A 17,947-nucleotide genomic window follows, 5' to 3' on the forward strand; every position below is an offset into this window, starting at 1 on the left:
AGGGGCAAGTTTGAACTTTGGATGGATCGTCCAGATATGGGTTCCTTCTAGCCATACTTGGTCTCCTTCTTTCCACTGGGGAAGTTTTCTGTGGAGATCCTGGTCTTTGGCGTAATTGCTGGCTATTTGTAGACTGGCTGCGGCTTCTTCTTGGACTTCTGTGATTACCTTAATGCGTTCAGCTACTGCGGGTACCTTTGTCTCTAGCATGGCATCGGCTGAATAAGGAGGATTGAACCCATATAGCACTTTGAAAGGAGATTTCCCGGTGGTCGAGTGTTTCCACGTGTTATGCGAGAATTCAGCAAACGGCAGAACGTCCACCCAGTTATCTTGGTGGTAGTTGCAGAATGTTCTCAGGAATTGTTCGATCTCCTGGTTTACCCATTCTGTTTCTCTATCCGTCTGGGGATGATAAGCCGTGCTGAGAGCAGTGGTGATTCCTAGCCGTTTCCAGAGTTCTCGGGTGAACTTGGCCACAAATTAAGGGCCCCGATCAGACACTATTTTGGTCGGCAGCCCATGTCAATTAAAAACGTTATTCTGGACAAGCACGGTTGTTTCTTCTGCCGTGATCGTTTTCTTGCATGGGGTGATGACTATGCCTTTGGACAGACCTTGGTCCACTACCACATTGATTGAGTCGAAACCTTTGCTTTCAGGTAGATCCGTGACGAAGTCCGTTAAGATGAAATGCCAAGGGACATTGGTGGTTTCCAAAGGATGGATAAGAGGGTGTGTCTTGTGCGTCAAGTTCTTTGTGGATTGACATACGGTGCATCTGTCCACATAATCATGGACAAATTTGGTCATGTTTTGCCACTAGTAATGTCTTTGCACCATTTCTAACGTTTTGGCTCTACCGGGGTGTCCTACCGCAGGTGTGTTGTGATGCGTTTTGATGATAAGCCTTCAGATGGCATCGTCCTTTGGGACGCATATGTGGCCGTTTCGTCTGGTAATTCCGTCTTCATGTGTCCAGTGTCCCAATAGTCCCCTCATTCTTTGTGGCCCTACTCGCAAGAGTTTGGCGAGGGCTACCCTTGTCAGGGCATTATGTTCCAATTTTGAGAGTCAGATGAGGGAGATGAGGTCTGTCAGAAGTCTGCATGATAATCCTCAGCATATGAACAGAAGACGCTATGTATGTATTAATGTACCTGCATGATAATCCTAGGATGATACATTAGGATACAATAAGGCTACCAGGGCGCGCAGGATACTCACCTCAGCGTATGAACAGAAGACGCTGAGGTGTCATGGTAACGGTACGGTCACATAAGTAACAAAGTCCGGAAAATACCGTATCGTAAGTACAGTGCTGGTGGGCTAACTTCTAACATTCCCCCTTAGCCCGGCAGTAGGCCTAGATTAGTGGAGAATGAGACGTGCTTTCCTTTTGCTAAACCCTTCATCAAAACGTCCGCCACGTTCTCGTCCGTCCGCACATATTCCAGATGGATTTCCCCCATCTCAACCCTCTCTCGGATGATGTGGTACTTGATGTCAATGTGCTTCGTTCGAGCGTGGTAGACATGGTCCTTCGACATGGCTATACTAGCCTGGTTGTCACAGCGGATAAGGGTGGGGGATGACTGGGGAAATCCGAGTTCCGAGAGCAGTGAGCGAAGCCAAAGTGCGTCTTTTGTGGCGTGCGAGATGGCAATGTATTCTGCCTCGGCGGTCGCGTAAGCGATGGTAGGTTGTTTCTTTGAGCTCCAAGAAATCGCTGCTCTGGCAAGGAAGAAGGCATATCCGGAGATCGAGCGGCGGTTATCTCGGCTCTCTGCGAAATCGGCGTCCGTGTAGCCAATGGGGGTCCAGTCGTTCTCGTCTCCCCCATATGTCAGAGCTAAGTCCAACGTCCCCTTCACGTACCGCAGGGCGCGTTTTGCAGCATGCCAGTGTTCCATTCCAGGGTTTGACATATACTGTGCCAGAGTGTTGACCGTGTAGGCAAGGTTGGGGCACGTAGCGAGTGCCGCATACATCAACGCCCCCACCAGGGAAGCGTACGGATATTTCCGCATCTCTTCCCATTCTGCGGAGTAGAGTCGGGGTGACTGCTCATTTGACAAGTGGGTGCTAGGGTCCATGGGCATCGAAACGGGCTTGCAGTCCGTCATCGCGAAATGCTCCAAGACATTACGGAGGTAGTGCGTCTGCGAGAGCGAGATGATGCCCTTGTCTCGGTTCCGGAAGACTGTCATACCGAGCAGTGTGCGTGGTTCCCCCAGTTCCGTAGTCTCGAATGGGAGCCCGCGGAAGTCTTCCTTGAGTTCCATCATCGCCCTCTTTGTGCTCGCGGCCAAGATCATGTCATCGACGTGAATGACGATGATGGTATGGCCTTTGTTTGAAACCCGGAGGTAGACGCAGGAGTCTGAGCGGCAGCGAGTGAATCCAAGCTTCAGAAGCTCGTCGTTAAGCATCCTGTTCCAGATTTGACCAGATTGCTTTAGGCCGTAGAGAGATTTGAGCAGGTGGAGCAGCCAGTCCTCTTTCCCGAGGACCTGGAAGCCTTCGGGCTGCCTCATGAATATCTCTTCGTCGAGTTTCCCATTAAGGTAGGCGGATTTGACATCAATCTGCTCGAGGAGCCAGTTCTCCTTGGCAGCAAGTGAGAAAACAAGTTGAAACGACTCGAAACGAGCAACTGGGGAGTGAGTATCGTGGAAATCGACGCCGGGGCGTTGCGTGAAACCCTGGGCAACGAGTCGGGCTTTGAAGCGCCCGTCTTGTTTGGCCTTGTAGGTCCACTTCGAGCCAATCGGCTTGCGGCCTTTCGCCGGCTCGACGAGTTCCCATGTCTTGTTCTTCAACAAGGCGTCGTACTCCTCCTCTATCGCCCTCTGCCAGTCGTCGCGCTCTGCGCTTCGGATAGCTTCCTGGTAGCTGCGGGGCTCCTCACCCGCCGTCAACAGTGCTGCCTCAATGGCCACTGTGAACAATGAGCGCTCAACAGCTGCCTCGTCTTCCTCTGCCTCTGCCTCCTCCCTCTCGTCGCGCGCTGCCTCGTCTCGTTTCTTTTCCCGGTCCTTCCGTCACTCCCTCACCTCTCTATTTGCGTCTTTGCGAGCTCGCTCGGTCGCCTCCTGCAGGTCCGCGGCTTTCCTCAATGACGAGGGCTCTCATGCCCTTTCACTCCTTCTGAGAGTGAACTGGGTGGGTGCCGTTGTTTGTGTGCTTGTTCTGGGCTCAGGCGGCTCGGGCGGCGCTTGCTGGGCGGCTCCTGGGCGCGTTTTCAGCGTTCCTAGTGCCCCCTCTGAAGGTGGGTGGTCGGGAGGATGGACGAGTGGTGGTGGTTGTTGGGCTAATGGCGACTTTATTGTAGGGTTGTCAGGGCTCGCTTTGGGAGGTGGGGGAGTGTCCGTGGGCGGCTCCTGGGCGACATGGAAGTCGTTCTCCCCCCTCTCGGCCACGGGCAGCTTCCGCGGCGCCAGTGGCAAGTCGTCCTCCAAGAAGACGACGTCGCGCGACTTCACGATCCTGTGGGTCCGCGGCTCGTAGCAACGGTAGGCTGCGTCGCTGTAGTACCCTATCAGCACGCACTCGGTTGACTTGACGTCCCATTTGCGGCGCTTTTCATCAGGTATCTTCACGAGCGCCTTGCAGCCAAATGCGCGAAGGTGTTTGACGTTCAGTTTCCGGCCGGTCCATACCTCGTGGGGCGTCTTGCCCTCGAGTGCGACGGTCGGGCTGAGGTTCTTTAAATAGGTCGATGTTGACACCACCTCCGGCCACAGGAATCATGGAAGGCCGGTTTCGTGCATCATTGCATGGCCACGTTCCACGATCGTCTTGTTCAGGCGTTCCGCGACGCCATTCTGTGACGGGGTGTATGGTGCCGTCGTCTCTAGGGCAATGCCCGCTGCTTTCAACCAGTCAAGGGCCTCTTTGTTGAGGTACTCCGTGCCGTTGTCGCACCGGATGCGTTTCCACGGCTGGCCGGTCTGTTTCTCCGCCATGGCCTTAAATTGCTTCATGCGGTCGAGCACCTCGCTCTTCTGCCGCATGCGGTATTCGGTGGAGAAACGGGCCTTGTCGTCGGTAAAGGTGACAAAGTACTGCTCGCCCCCGATCCCGTTCTTATCTATTGGGCCGCATACGTCCGTGTGGACCAATTCCAGTAAGTTGTTTGCCCGGTGGTCTGCCTGCTTTGGGAAAGGCTTACGGTGTTGCTTTCCGTAGACGCAGTCCTCACACGTCGGCGCCTTTGCGTTCAATGTGAGTTTGATCCCATCGACGAGACCCTTTGAAATGACAAGGTCCACATTCCCTTGCCCTAGGTGGCCGTAACGCCGGTGCCATAAGGCTCGCGTTAGTGAGGTGGCGGCGAAAGCGGTCTCGGGGGTGATGGGTAGTGGTGTAGGGGGCTGATCGTTTGTCGTCGGGTGGCCGATCGTATCCAGGTAATAGAGACTTCCGACGAGAGACCCGGATCCGATTCGTTTGTGATCCTTGTTCAGCAGGACGACTTTGCCCCCTCCGAAAACAGCTGATCCCCCGGCGTGGTCGAGCTTGCTCACGCTAAGTAGATTCTCTGTTGCGTCGGGCGTGTGCAGCACATTACGCAGCCACACTGAGTCTAGCCGCTTGCCGGCTTGCCCAGTCGAAATGGTGACGGAGCCTGTGCCGGCGGCGCGCATTGTGTGGCCCTTCTTGGCTGTTTCAATCGTGCGCTCGCCTGGCGAGTATTCGGCAAACATCTCCTCCCACTTTGCAACATGGGATGATGATCCCGAGTCAACGGCCCAGGTGTTTGGCTTGGCGTTTGTCGTGAGGGCTTGTTTGGGCGGTGAAGAGAAGTTAAAGAGCGACGCCTCGTGCTCGCTCGCTAGACCGGACCGATCTTTGTATACAGGTCTTCCCCTACTGCTGCCTGTGGGGCAGTCGCGTGCGTAATGCCCTAGCTGGTGGCAGTTGTAGCACTCGACTTGTCTCCCGCTGCTGCCGCCTTTACTTTTGCCTTGGCCCCCACCACAATGCTTTCCGTGTCCTTTTCCCCTGTCTCTCCCTCTTCCACGTACGTTATCACCCATCCGCAGGGCGACGTTGCCACTGTTTGCTTCGGTGCCATCGCGGACTCGGTGGCGTTGGTCTTCCAGCATGATACGGGCGATCAATTGCTCGGACGTAACCTTGGACGTGTCGGTGATGAAACTGATGAGGGAGTCGTAATCGGAGGTAAGGGAGGTGATGATCCGGTGAACGAGGATTTTGTCCTTGAGTGGGGAGCCGACGGCGACGGCTTCGTTGTAGAGGTCCTGTAGTAGGTCCAGGTGGAGCTTCACGTCCTGGCCGGGGGACATGTGGACTGAGTAGAACTGTGATTCGACTAGTGACTGATTGAGGGAATTCTGCTCGGCAAAGAGCGTGCGGAGAATCTCCCACATCGAGTGCGCCGACTTCGCCTTCATGATTGAAATTACCAGTGCATCCTCGACGTAGAGAGCAATCTGCGCCCTCGCCTTTGTGTCTCTCTCCTTCCACGATGGTAAGGCTGGGTCGTCAGTAGGTGGCGTCATGACGGTATCGCCGCCAACGACGTTCCAAATTCCGCGTGCCTCCAGTACTCTCTCCATCTTAAAAGCCCAAAGGCCGTAACTCTTTCGGTCCTTCAACTTTGGCTCAATGGGGATGACTGAGTTTGTGGTTGTGGCCATCTTGGATCGGCTTCGATGTGGGAAGATCTTGTACGATCAGTGAGCGTGCTTCTGAGGATTCGTTAGGCAAATGCAGGGCCCATAACCTGTCAGAAGTCTGCACGATAATCCTCAGCGTATGAACAGAAGACGCTATGTATGTATTAATGTACCTGCACGATAATCCTAGGATGATACATTAGGATACAATAAGGCTACCAGGGCGCGCAGGATACTCACCTCAGCGTATGAACAGAAGACGCTGAGGTGTCATGGTAACAGTACGGTCACATAAGTAACGAAGTCCGGAAAATACTGTATCGTAAGTACAGTGCTGGTGGGCTAACTTCTAACAAGGTCTGAGGATGTGATTTCCGTGGACTTTATATGCCGTGTCGGGGACGGTTCCACCAATGTTTCGTCGGATCTGTTAAAAAGGTTGGCCGGAAGCAAAATTTGAGCTTTGTTGTCAGATTCTACCCCCTCACTTAGATCTGGACGCCTGGACAGAGCATCGGAATGGTTTGTTGATCCTGCTTTATAGCTGAGTGTAAAGTCAAATCTGCTCAAATAGAGGCTCCAACGGGCATGTTGTCGTGACAGATCTCGTGCCATTTAGAAATGTTCCAGGTTCTTGTGATCTGTCCAGATCTCGAATGGGTGTCGTGCGCCTTCGAGGTAATAGTTCCAGTGTTCCAACACTTTTATGATAGCCAAGAGTTCACGATTGTGGACATCGTAGTTCCGTTCTGCTGGTGAAAATGACCCGGAAAGGAAAGCAACTGGGTGCCAGTCACCATCTTTTCCTTCTTGTAGGAGGGTAGCTCTGTAAGCGATTAGTGATGCATCTGTCACTAGTCGATATGGATGCATGGGGTCCGGGTAATTTAGAACAGGTTTGCTGATAAATGCTTTCTTGAATCGTTCAAAGGCTTCTTGGCACTTCAAAGTCCAGTTCCATTTTGCATCCTTTTTAGTGAGGTCATGTAGATAAGTGAGAATTTGTCGATGAAGCACCTGTAAAAATTTCCTAAACCTAAAAAGGAATGAATGTCTCGGACTGTGCGTGGAATTGGCCAATTTTGTATCATGTCCACCTTAGAGTCTTCCATAGCAACATGGTCTTTTGAAATTGTGTATCCCAGATATTGGAGTTTTTCTTTATAAAACTTGCACTTTTCTGGTTTCAAATAGAGGTCATTGTCGTGTAAGATCTGGAAGACTTGGTTCAGGACTTGAATATGCTCCGCCCTGGATTTGGAAAAAATGAGGATATTGTCCATATATACGGTTATTTTCTGGGCTGTGATGAGTTCTCTGAAGATCATGTTCATCATGGCTTGGAAAGTGGCCGGTGAGTTGGTTAAGCCCAAAAACATCACCATGGGTTCATAAGAGCCCAACGGGGTGATGAAGGCTGCCTTCCACTCATCTCCTTCTTTGATTCGTATATTATTATATCCCCACCATACGTCCAGTTTGCTGAAAATGGTGGCCCCTTTAATCACGTCCAATAGTTCTTGGATTAATGGAAGGGGGCACATATTTGGGATGGTGTATGAGTTCAAATGGCGGTAGTCCTGTACCGGGCGCAGTTTTCCATCTTTTTTTCCTATGAAAAAGAATGGGGCTGCTGTTTGCAAAGTGAATCGACGGATGGTCCCCCTGGTAAGATGTTTCTTTATGAATTTTCCTAATTCATCATGTTTCTCTGGGCTCAAGGCGTAGATTTTGGGTACTTGAGGTTTGAAAGTCGGTTTCAAGTCAATGGCGTGGTCCCAATAAGTATGTTCTGGGAGTTGCTGCGACTTTCGTTTGCTAAAGATGTCCAAAAATTTGTGATGTGCCTTAGGGACTCTTTCCTTTAAATTGGTGACAACAATTTCATCTTCCAAATCTTGGTCGAAGCTGGCAAATCCTGACGGTTCGGGAGCCAGTTTCCGAACAACTGGTTCCCTTGTGGCCTGTTTTCCTGAGGGTTTATCTGGGAGGTCAGGTTCTCCCTCGTTTGGTGAAAGAGATGGCTCGATTTGAGCCTTCTGTTTCTCTTCTGCATATTTCCTTATGTCCTGTAGGAGCCATTTCCTTTTGAGGTATGCTCGTAGTTGGACACCAAACGTTCCGCTATGATCGCGGAGTCCTACATCTTCCGATAATCTTTGGAGATGTTCTAGGCGCTGTTTTTCACGCTCACTGATGCGTGGTTTGTGCCATGGCTCCATGTTTGATAACTGCCTATTGTTTTGTGGTTCTTCCCTTGCCCTAGTAAACCCATGTGGTTGGTGGCATTTCTGGGGACACCGATCAAAGTGCACTTTACGTCGCCTCCACTCAATGGAGGGATCGTGGTATTTCAACCAATCTGTTCCTAGGATAAGGTCGTCTTTCCCTAGATTGGAGATGAACATCTGGATGCGCTCAGTGTGCATGCGCCCATGGATGTCCCGAATGGTGAGGTTCACATCCAAGGCAGATCGGATGAGACCTGCTTTATCAATAGTGTCATTGACATTTCAGACGCGAATGGGGTTGTTGAGTGTGTAGGTGGGGAAGCGGTGTTTCCTGACCCAAGTCTTGTTCACTATGACCCCTTTGCAGGCTGAGTCGATGGTTGCCTTTGCTCCAGCATATTGATCCCGGTTTGATACCTTCACGTCTAGACGTATGGGAGTGATGATATGATCATTCATTGCTCCAATATGAATACATGGTTTGGCGTTGAACTTGGGTCTTTCTTGACCTCTCTCCTTCGCTGGTGAGGGAGAGGTCAGGAAAAACACTCCGCGTGTCCCAAGATTACTTCTCTTGCTTCATCCTCTCCTAACTCTCCTAGCACTGCTCCGATTTGAGCAGAATAACTGACGCCTCCGTTTCCCCGTCGTCTGTCAGGCGACATGACGCGTCGCTGATGGTCCGTGTGGGGTCATCCAGATGGGGCAGAGTGCGGATGTTCCATTGAAGGACCAGGTTGTGGTATCCACTGGTCGTTGCAATGAGTATTCTCCGTCTCCATTCCTTGATATATTCCTGCTTGGTTTCCCATAGCGGGTGCATCGTCTTCTCCTTTTAAATCAACTGCGCGGTTTCTTCTCCCTGTCGTACCCAGGCATCTCTTTGAGTTTTCTCGAACTGGTTGAACGCCTCTACGGGCCGACCAGCAGTTAGCACTAGAGTGCCCTATTTTTCCACAGTTGGAATAAGAGGTGGTTCACTTGCCGTCAAATTTTCTCTTTTGACTTTCAGCGTTACGCTTCCTGGTAGCGTCGATGTCCATGTCGACCACCTGGTTGTCCATTTTGCGAGGGGCGTTTGTGGAGTTGTAGCAAACAGCGGGTTGGGTATGAAAGCGGTTTAGGTAATCGCTACGGAAGGAGGTGGAGTTAGCGAGGATGGCCTTTTGAGCAGTTCTGGCTCTAAGCTGTCCATCTATTTTGCAGGCTGTATTAATCCAATCCTCAATAGTGTCATTCGGTTGAACTTCCTTGTCATATATTTTGTCCATGACACACGGGTCTAACCCACATTGGAAGTAAGGGACTTGCTCCTTGTTGGAGATGTTGGCATCGGCAGCAATAAGGATGAATTGATTGGAGTATTCATTAACCATCATTTGTCCTTGGGAGAAGGCCATGAGTGCACTTCGTGCTTTATCGGTCTTGCCTGTCTCCCTGAATTGGAGTTTGAACTTTGTTAAAAAGTCCCTCCAGGTACCTAGATCAGTGGGAGGGTCCACTCCCACCAATTTGAGGAGGAAGTTCTCTGCCCAGGCTCCTACCGTGCCATATCTTATGCATGAGATCACAAGGGATATCTTGTCTTGATTGGTCTTGTACTGATCGGATTCTGCTGCGAAAAGAAGGAGGCATTGGAGCATGAATTTCTGGGATTCAATGCGGTTGCCTATGTAATTGTCTGGGAGTTTGACCTTTCCTCTCCCGGGTTGTACTGTCACGGAAGGGGGATCCGTAGAAGTTGAAGCTTGTCCCGACATTTCGGCAAGTGGTTCGTTTTGGGTGTTGATTGGTGTTTGGTCTAGTAATGAGTCGGAGTCTGATTGTGAGGTTGTCTCTTCTTGCTCCGAGTCTTCGGGGATTACTGGTTCTGGATCCCTATATTGGGGCTGTAGATCCTAACTGTTCTCTACTTTGTTCCAAAGTCTCTCTTCTTCAGTTCCATCATCAAATGTGAAAAAATAATGCCCATTTCGGAATGAGCAGTTATTGTAGTTTGGTGAGGCGAAGTGATTATTATCGGTATAAAACCAATGGATCCCCTTGTGCCGCATAGGGCGATTGTTATGATGGAGTTGGTTATTGATGCGTCTAGTGCCGGGAGGATAGTCTCGGCCTAGGTCTTGCTCCAGAGTGTGTGTAGTAACACTTTCTTAATGGGGGTCTATTATCCCCACTAAGGAATGTTATGAGAGAGAGTGTGGCAGCAAGCTAGTGCGAGCAAGGTAGGGGCAGAAGAGTCTATTCTAGTGTTACAAACTGCTCATTTGGTAACCCCAAGAGTAGGAGGTCCTTCCCTAGGTCACTCATAGAGAGAGGGTGGAACAATGGTCTCAACTGTACATGTAGCACAGGAGCCAGAGATGTATTGTGATATAGCAATGGAGAGTACTGTAGGAAGACAGTACTAGAATGGGGGTACTGTGGTAGGAAGACAATACTAGAACGAGGAGAATAGACTGAAGATCCTCAGCCTACTCTATGGGCCTTTTATACTACTTTAGGAAATAGGGCGTGAGAATACCGTATATGTATCCGTAGGTATTCTCTAAGTCATCTCTCTCAATAACGACTACTCTTGTGCTTCTCCATTCGTCTCCTTCCGGCCAGGAAAGACTAGGAGCTCAATGCCTGGTATGTGAGTAGTTTGTAAGGCGGCATTCTATGCCCGCATGCAATATGGCTCGTGATACTCAACCAACGATGGGTGATCCGTTGGGAGTGGATGACCAAGGTTATTATCTGTACCTTGTTGTATGCCTCACCTCGTGAGGCCACTTGATATTTGTGATGATCGTATCGGAATAGACCGCCGTTAAGGCCCAACAGAGCGTGATCATAACATGAGGTACAAACACAATGAAGGATAGTTGGGATGCTGGAGACCTAGTAGATCTCTTTTTGAAGCATGGTGTTGAGCATGAAATTGGTACGTTGTTTCAGTTGTGTGTAGTACCCTTTTAGATGCTAATTTTCTGTAGGCTTTTGTGATTTGTATCCCCCGACACAAAAATGTCTGGATCCACACTGTTTGGGAGGACAAAAGGGACCACAACATCAAGAGTTGTTAGATCTGTGCGGGTATTGTGCTGTTCTCTTCACACGCAATTTCGGCCCCCTTCCTGTCTGGTTGTACTCTGCAAAATGCCCCCATAAGTTGTCCTATACATACACCATATTGACACCATTGACTCTGACCGTCCTCATAGGATGCGGTGCCCGTTATTATCCTAACTATTACATCTATAATGGCACTCATACATACTATCTCAGGATCCCATATGCCATACATGTTACAATGCACTTGTACGTCGAGTCCTCATTATGTGAGCGCTTTGCAAATTCAATGGTTTGTGCCTGGTAAGTTCTCCTCACGAATATGTACATTTGTATTTGACTGATCATTTGCAGGGTTTCTGCTACAAAGAATGCACGTATCTACAAACTAGATCACGGCATCCCCAAAAACTTCTCTTGGCCTGTCAGTCTCGCACTGTTGTGCTTGCGATGGCTCTGCGTGCAAAAACACAACACAAAACACACCACTAAACACAGGGTAGGTGGGGAGCTGACTTCACTACAAATATCGAGAGACCTTTGTAAGTTGCGAGACGGGGCATGAGATACATACTGCAAGACAGGGCGTGAGATACGTACTGCAAGATATCGAGATATCTAGCAAGGTGAGGCGAGGTTATGCAAGGAAACTCTCGTGTGAAACGAGGTGGTGGACCATGGGCCAAGGCGTGAGTGACCGAGGCAACTTCAAGGGCAGCGACAAAGGCCCTGACAATAGCGGCGATGAAGGCAACGAGTGCTAAATTGAGCGAGTGCAATGTCAGTGCGATGCAATACAAGCGAGATCTTCGTGCGAAGTTGAGCTCTGAACAGAGGGGTGTTTGAAACTGGTGTATTGTAGTGTCGTAGGCAGGTATTTATAGAAAGTCAAAGAGAGTATAGTAAATGTGAACTTGTAAGGTAAAGTAAATCGATATCACGCCAAGACCATAACATAGAAAGATAAAGAAAAAACCATGTGCAGAGGTGCTTGCAGACCGCGAGGTTCTGTCGTGCTGTGGTCGAGAGACAAAGCAATATTTAGTAAAGAGGTGTAACGGTGCGACAAGGTAAACTCTAGGAAGGTGGAGGGGCAATGGATCATGGAACCTGTACTACCCAATAAGTGCATGCGATAAAGTTCTCTGCAATATCGCATCACGGAGCTACTCGCGGTGTAGTCTGTGCGGTCAATGCTTGCGCGGCGTATGGCAAGAGCTTGGCGAGGTCTTTTGCGGGTGCAGCAGGCTCGAGGTCATCGTGCAACACGCATGGGGGCTGAGTGAGATGATGCAAGGCGATGACTGAGGGGTGCGAGACAAGACCGTGTTGGCCCGAGACTGTAATGCTAAGGTTGTAGTGGGCATCGGAGGGAGTCGCTCTGGGCTGTGGGGCCACCTGGCGGTGTCTGGGGTATTCCCTGAGGTCAGCATGCTAGTGCTCATAGAACTGCAAAAAACGGGGTCCCGGCGCTTAGAGAGGTGGCGCGCTCATCAGTGCTCACCGGCAAAATTGTTTGGAATGCATTCTTCCTTCACAGCCTCATCTGCGACTTTCATGAGAGATTGGATATCCTCATCCTCAGCAACACTCCTCACCCTGATTGTCTTCATGAAGCTCTAGAGGCTCGGAACATCACAATGGTAGGCCCAGGACAGAAACTGTGGAACCATGCATGCGAGCAGTGCTGCACCACTGAGGAGAGGGACAATAGTGTCTGTACGTTTGTGTGTTAAAATGTATGTCTCTTACAATATCTTAATATATCAAATGCTCTTCGTGCTATCGTCTGCAATGGGGTGGCAGTCGGCCACCCTTGCTGTGCTCACCATGATTGTCAACAGCCCCTTCCAACCCAACAAGCCAAGTACTGCGCTGAGCACTCGTGGGAAGGGAATATTTGTTGTATCACAAGCTGCGACAGAACGATTGAGGCCGGATTTCAGACTTGCAACTTGCCGGACCACCGTTCAATGGAGAAACATGGCATTGAAGAACATTCCGCCATGTTCCAGCTTCAAAAACGCCTCGAACGGCGCAAGGTTGCGCTGATCAACAATTCTATGCCCTTCAGTGAACAGGACACAGATCCCTTGACCGCCATGGCTCATGACGACACTGTTGAGATGGAAGCGTCGGCCGTATGTGCGGAAAAGTCGGAGATGGGCAACGTCAAACTGCGCGCTCGGTTTGGGTGTTCTAGGACCCACAGTGAGCAGCTCTGTGTTGCAACATGCGGGGTTGTTCTTGGAAGAGCGACTTTCTACGGCTCAGAGGCAGTCAATGGTGTTTGCGTGAGTACCTTTCTTGGTTTGTGTCGATTATGTACTGAATATTATCATAGTTATTCCTTCGTACACTGTTTCCGACTGCCTGATCCGTTCCAAATGTTATCTTCTATGATAACAACTGTCATCTTAAGCAACACATCACAAGGCTTCAAGATCAACATTTCAGGACCTGTGCTCTACCTGTCGATGTCTTTCACATAAAGTCGAAGCACAAGGAGTCGGATAATTTCTGTGGCCAGCATTGTAATCTAGTACTCTTTCAGGAGCTTATGGTAGATGGTAAGTGGAGGTTTAATTCTTCGGCAGCAAAGATGACGAACACATGGTTTGGAGGGTTTCATTCTATTGTGCAAGAGATGCGTAGGGATCGGTATGACTTTTTCCTAGACGAGATGATTAGACATTGGAATAATATGATTGTCCATGGTCTTATGTCTCATAGGGTTGCATGTTACCAGATCCCGTGTTTGTATTTACTTGGGAAATAGGCTCTTAGGTTCTGAACTATACATTGAAAATGATTAAATTGAATAGATGTAATGTATGTCGAATGAGAGCATGAGGTACATCGAAGACTAATCAAAAGATGTGGGAAGATGCGCAGTGGAAGGAAAGGGGTTGCACGATAGAAGGGAAAGATTTGCACAATGGAAGGAGAGGATTTGCACAATGGAAGGAGAGGGTTTGCATAATGGAAGGGAATGGTTAGGAAATGGTTTGCACGATGGAAAGGAAGGGTTGCACAGGGTCAGTAGGCACATAGTTGTTTATACATGGCACGTGTCTTGTAAAAGGATGAATATACAACTCACCATCTTTAATCCTCTCCGCATTTGTCGTTGACCCTTTCCCCAACATCTAATGAGCTGTCTTCAGCCTTGACAATTACTCTCAAAATCCACACAGTGGCCTGCAGCTTGCGGAAATCTAGTTCATCATTAGTTAGGTAGGCCACCATCCCATACGAGGAGCTTGCAATCTTTATCTCTATGGCGCGCTCCCGTGTAACATTGAGGTCTTCTTATATGAATAAGACAATTGCCTCTGGGATGAGCACACGGTTCGTAAATTCCCAAGCCAGTATTGTCCAGACTGTATGCTCATGAGTAAGCTCCAACAAGGCAAGCAGGCTCCAAAACATAATCTCCTTCCCCTTGAGTCCATAGCTATAGAGACATTTCCAATCAAAACTCAGCACAAAACAATAAAAAAAACACGCACTATCCAGTCCCCACCACCTCAAGAGACTCGTATTCACCCTGAATACTGAAAGTGTTGTTGCTATTCTTCATCACCAACGACTCCATAAGCTCTGTGTGAAAGGGACTAGCATTTGGGTCCAGCATGATTAAGCGCAGCTTGACATAGTGATTGACAATGCAATGAGGACATCTAGAAAAACACCCCCTTGTATTAGCTCCGGATTATATCTAATAGTGTCTAAAAGTATCTAAAAGTGTTAATAGCATCTAAAAGTGTCTAATTTCCTAATTGGGAGCAACACATTGTGAGCATTGGATTGGTTTCTAATCTCATGATATTAGCACTAATTCTATACTAAGAAGTCTTTAATTATGAGTAGAAAATAGTAAGTACTACTGCTCTATCAGTGAGAAGGTAAAGATGTGGCACATTCTATACTATTTCAACATATTACTCTCCTTCATATATGCCTATACCATTATCTTGTAGCTCTTTTGCTAATTTCCCAGCTGCCTTTACAAGGGATATAGAAAGAGAGAAATGTGCATTGATGCCCCCAGCCACTTTGGTAGCAGCTTGGCAGCTGCCACAAGAGGCTATAAAGACCTAGGTACCTTGGCCTTGCACACAAGATCATTAAGGTTGTCATTGTTAGCCAATGCCTGCTACTGGTCATTATAGGACACAATATGTGGGTTGGACTTAGGGATATGCTATATGCAGCCTTATAGACCTTGTCTATTAGTATAGTGGCTAATACTGTCTTGTGTAGCACACAATCATCATCACTATTGATATTACAATTTTTAGCACTATTTATATTGTTTATTGCCTTGTTATACAGAAGATGCTCAAACTTGGTGTTTTCCTCTAGCTATTAGGCTGTGGAAAAGACAATCATATTGGTATGTGGTGCCAGAATAATATATTTGCCTGCCATATAGGAAATATATGCATTAAGCATATTAAGATCACCTCCAACAATCTTGTGCTTATTTATATATAGGCATGCCATACATATACCCTTGTTCCCACCCTTTACCTCACTAGTGGCCATTTGGAAAACCCCTCTCTCTTATTGGATCTTGATTATTTATAATCATGTTTTTGATCAAATTTGCAAATTAAGGTAGCCTTGTCTATACTAGTAGAGTCCCATTGAATATTATACTCAATCATAGTTTTACACATTCTCAGTCCAAATTGTATAAGTGCCATAATTTATTTTTATCCTATATAAAGTGTATTATTTATTTTCCATTGGTTTATTATCTTCTTAGCTGGTGTTTAAACTAAATCCTGAAAGACCTGACTTTTTGGGTATTTATTGACCTATTTATTTATAAGAGAGAGGAAAGATAAATGTTAAATAAAATCAGAGATGTTGAGATTGCCTATATTATGTCTACTTATTTTGATTACCAAGTTTATATCTTAGACCTTGTGGCTTAGTGGCTTAGAGCATTTGTTCCGGGTGCTTGCATACATGAGGTTGCTGGTTCAACTCTGGCAAAAGGCAAGTTTGTTATAAGGTATATTCTGTGTTTAGGTATTTAACTAGTGCTTTGATAGACATGACTCTATAAGAAGGCTATAAAAACACTGATGCTTGATTTATTATTATTTTTCTGAAATTTCAAGTTATAATCAATCCTAATAATTCATAATTTAGGAAAATTATGTCTAATTAAAACAGGTTTAGAGGGGGGGTAAGCTAAAAATGTCTAATCCTAATTGTTCTTGATTATGCATAAATAGAACTAGTTAGAGCTTAATACAAGGGAGTGGTTTTCCAGATGATTCTGAATCTCTATGTTGGCTATGACAAATGAGGGCTTGCTGAATCATCTCGCAACTTCACCACGTTCCAGACCCATTTGGCGCCCACCGACTTGTCACCCTGCCCATGGGGTGGACAAATTTAGTCCCAATCTTCCACAACGACGTCACCCACATCCTCCAGCCAGAGATCCCAGACACCACCATTCCTTTCATTGATGATGTTCCGATTCAAGGCCCACCGACCTGATACGAACTTCCGAATGGAGGCTTCGAGACGCATCCCGACAACCCCAGCATACGACGGTTTGTGTGGGAATACTTTCAAGGCCTCAATTAGGTGGTTCAGCGGATGAAGTACAGCGGAGGAACATTTTCGGGGCACAAGGCAACACTCTGCGCAGCCGAAATCATAGTTGTCAGCCACTGCTGCACGTATGAAGGAAGGTTGCCCAACGAGTCTAGGGTAGAATCGATTATGAAGTGGGGACCTTGCAGGGATCTCTCCGATGTTTGGGCATTTTTGGGGATGATTGGTGTCGTTCGGATCTTCATTCAAAATTTTGCACACAGGGTGCATGCACTGACTATGTTAACGTGCAAAGATTTTCCATTCGTGTTCGGCCCAGACCAGATAGTGGCCCAGGATGACCTCCGGTCAGTGCTACCCAAATCACCAGCCCTTCGACCGATTGACTATGGGTCGGCAGCCAACATCATTCTTGCTGTCAATACCTCACAAATCGTGGTCGGCTTCCACCTCTGTCAATGTGCGCTCGACAATCTGTGGGTTCAGTACTATGCCTGATTCGGCTCCATCACCCTTGGCGACCATGAATTGTGATTCTCCCAGCCCAAGCTTAAACTCTACGGTCTCTTTCGCGCCCTTTGATCGCCCAAAATGTATCTCATCAGCGTTCGGCACCTGATAGTCAAAGTAGATGCACACTACATCAAGGGCATGCTCACTAACCCAGATCTTGAACCCAGTGCTAGCATTAATTGGTGGATCATCTCCATCCTCATCTTCTATTTCACACTCGTCCACATCCCCGGCACCTCTCATAGCCCTGATGGACTCTCCCGACGACCACCACATCCCGCCGATCGACCTTAACCCAAAGATGACTTTGACAACTAGATTGACAATCTCTACGGCTTTCTCTATCAGATCAACAACACGTTCCCCACCTCCAACTCAACCTCGACAACAGCCATCTTTACCTCCTCACTCATAGGCGACCTCCCGACCGATGCTGACTCCGACGACGAAGATCTGACTATTGACTATTCAGATATTCCAAAATTGCAGAAAGCTTTGGAAGCTGAAGAATGCCTATGGTTGGTCTGTGACTGGCACCGAACATTGGTTCAGCCCCCTTCTCTCTCCGACGCCGAATATGCCACCTTCCTACAATATTGCACTGAGTTCTTTATTGCAGCCAACAAGCTATGGAGAAAAGACTCGCACGGTCGACACAAAATCGTTGCAACCCCCTCCAGTCGGATCACAATTCTCACTGCCACCCACGACAACATTGTTCACAAGGGTTTCTACACCACAACTGCCTTGATCTCTGAATGCTTCTGGTGGCCACACATGAGGCAAGATATTTCCTGGTTTGTTCGGACCTGTTACCTTTGCCAGATTCGCCAGACTCGCAATGTCCTCATTCCCCTGATCGTCGCTACACCTGCACCACTCTTTGCGAAGATGTATATGGACACCATGCACATGCCG

At 48.2% G+C, this 17,947-nt stretch overlaps 5 protein-coding genes across 5 annotated transcripts; 1 reads left to right on the plus strand and 4 right to left on the minus strand.

The window, feature by feature from the left end:
- Positions 1–3,131: 3,131 nt before the first annotated feature.
- Positions 3,132–3,753, minus strand: HETIRDRAFT_423716 (uncharacterized protein; the record flags this gene model as incomplete). Its single annotated transcript, XM_009542258.1, has 2 exons — positions 3,132–3,538; positions 3,663–3,753. The coding sequence occupies 2 exons, from the start codon at positions 3,751–3,753 to the stop codon at positions 3,132–3,134; spliced, it is 498 nt and encodes a 165-aa protein (XP_009540553.1).
- Positions 3,754–8,853: 5,100 nt separating this feature from the next.
- Positions 8,854–9,848, minus strand: HETIRDRAFT_114041 (uncharacterized protein; the record flags this gene model as incomplete). Its single annotated transcript, XM_009542259.1, has 2 exons — positions 8,854–9,754; positions 9,790–9,848. 2 exons carry the CDS (start codon positions 9,846–9,848, stop codon positions 8,854–8,856), a joined length of 960 nt encoding a protein of 319 aa, XP_009540554.1.
- Positions 9,849–10,735: 887 nt separating this feature from the next.
- On the plus strand, positions 10,736–13,712 carry HETIRDRAFT_121213 (uncharacterized protein; the record flags this gene model as incomplete). Its single annotated transcript, XM_009542260.1, has 8 exons — positions 10,736–10,805; positions 10,858–11,229; positions 11,363–11,432; positions 12,075–12,113; positions 12,474–12,652; positions 12,740–13,227; positions 13,356–13,594; positions 13,667–13,712. The coding sequence occupies 8 exons, from the start codon at positions 10,736–10,738 to the stop codon at positions 13,710–13,712; spliced, it is 1,503 nt and encodes a 500-aa protein (XP_009540555.1).
- A 533-nt stretch (positions 13,713–14,245) lies between these two features.
- Positions 14,246–14,570, minus strand: HETIRDRAFT_166056 (uncharacterized protein; the record flags this gene model as incomplete). The annotated part of the gene is made up of 2 exons (XM_009542261.1): positions 14,246–14,390; positions 14,446–14,570. 2 exons carry the CDS (start codon positions 14,568–14,570, stop codon positions 14,246–14,248), a joined length of 270 nt encoding a protein of 89 aa, XP_009540556.1.
- A 1,778-nt stretch (positions 14,571–16,348) lies between these two features.
- On the minus strand, positions 16,349–17,442 carry HETIRDRAFT_114043 (uncharacterized protein; the record flags this gene model as incomplete). Its single annotated transcript, XM_009542262.1, has 5 exons — positions 16,349–16,755; positions 16,859–16,902; positions 16,947–17,131; positions 17,180–17,368; positions 17,398–17,442. 5 exons carry the CDS (start codon positions 17,440–17,442, stop codon positions 16,349–16,351), a joined length of 870 nt encoding a protein of 289 aa, XP_009540557.1.
- Positions 17,443–17,947: the final 505 nt, after the last annotated feature.

Source organism: Heterobasidion irregulare (genome assembly GCF_000320585.1).
Source record: "Heterobasidion irregulare TC 32-1 unplaced genomic scaffold scaffold_01, whole genome shotgun sequence".
Classification (NCBI taxonomy): Eukaryota; Fungi; Basidiomycota; class Agaricomycetes; order Russulales; family Bondarzewiaceae; genus Heterobasidion; species Heterobasidion irregulare.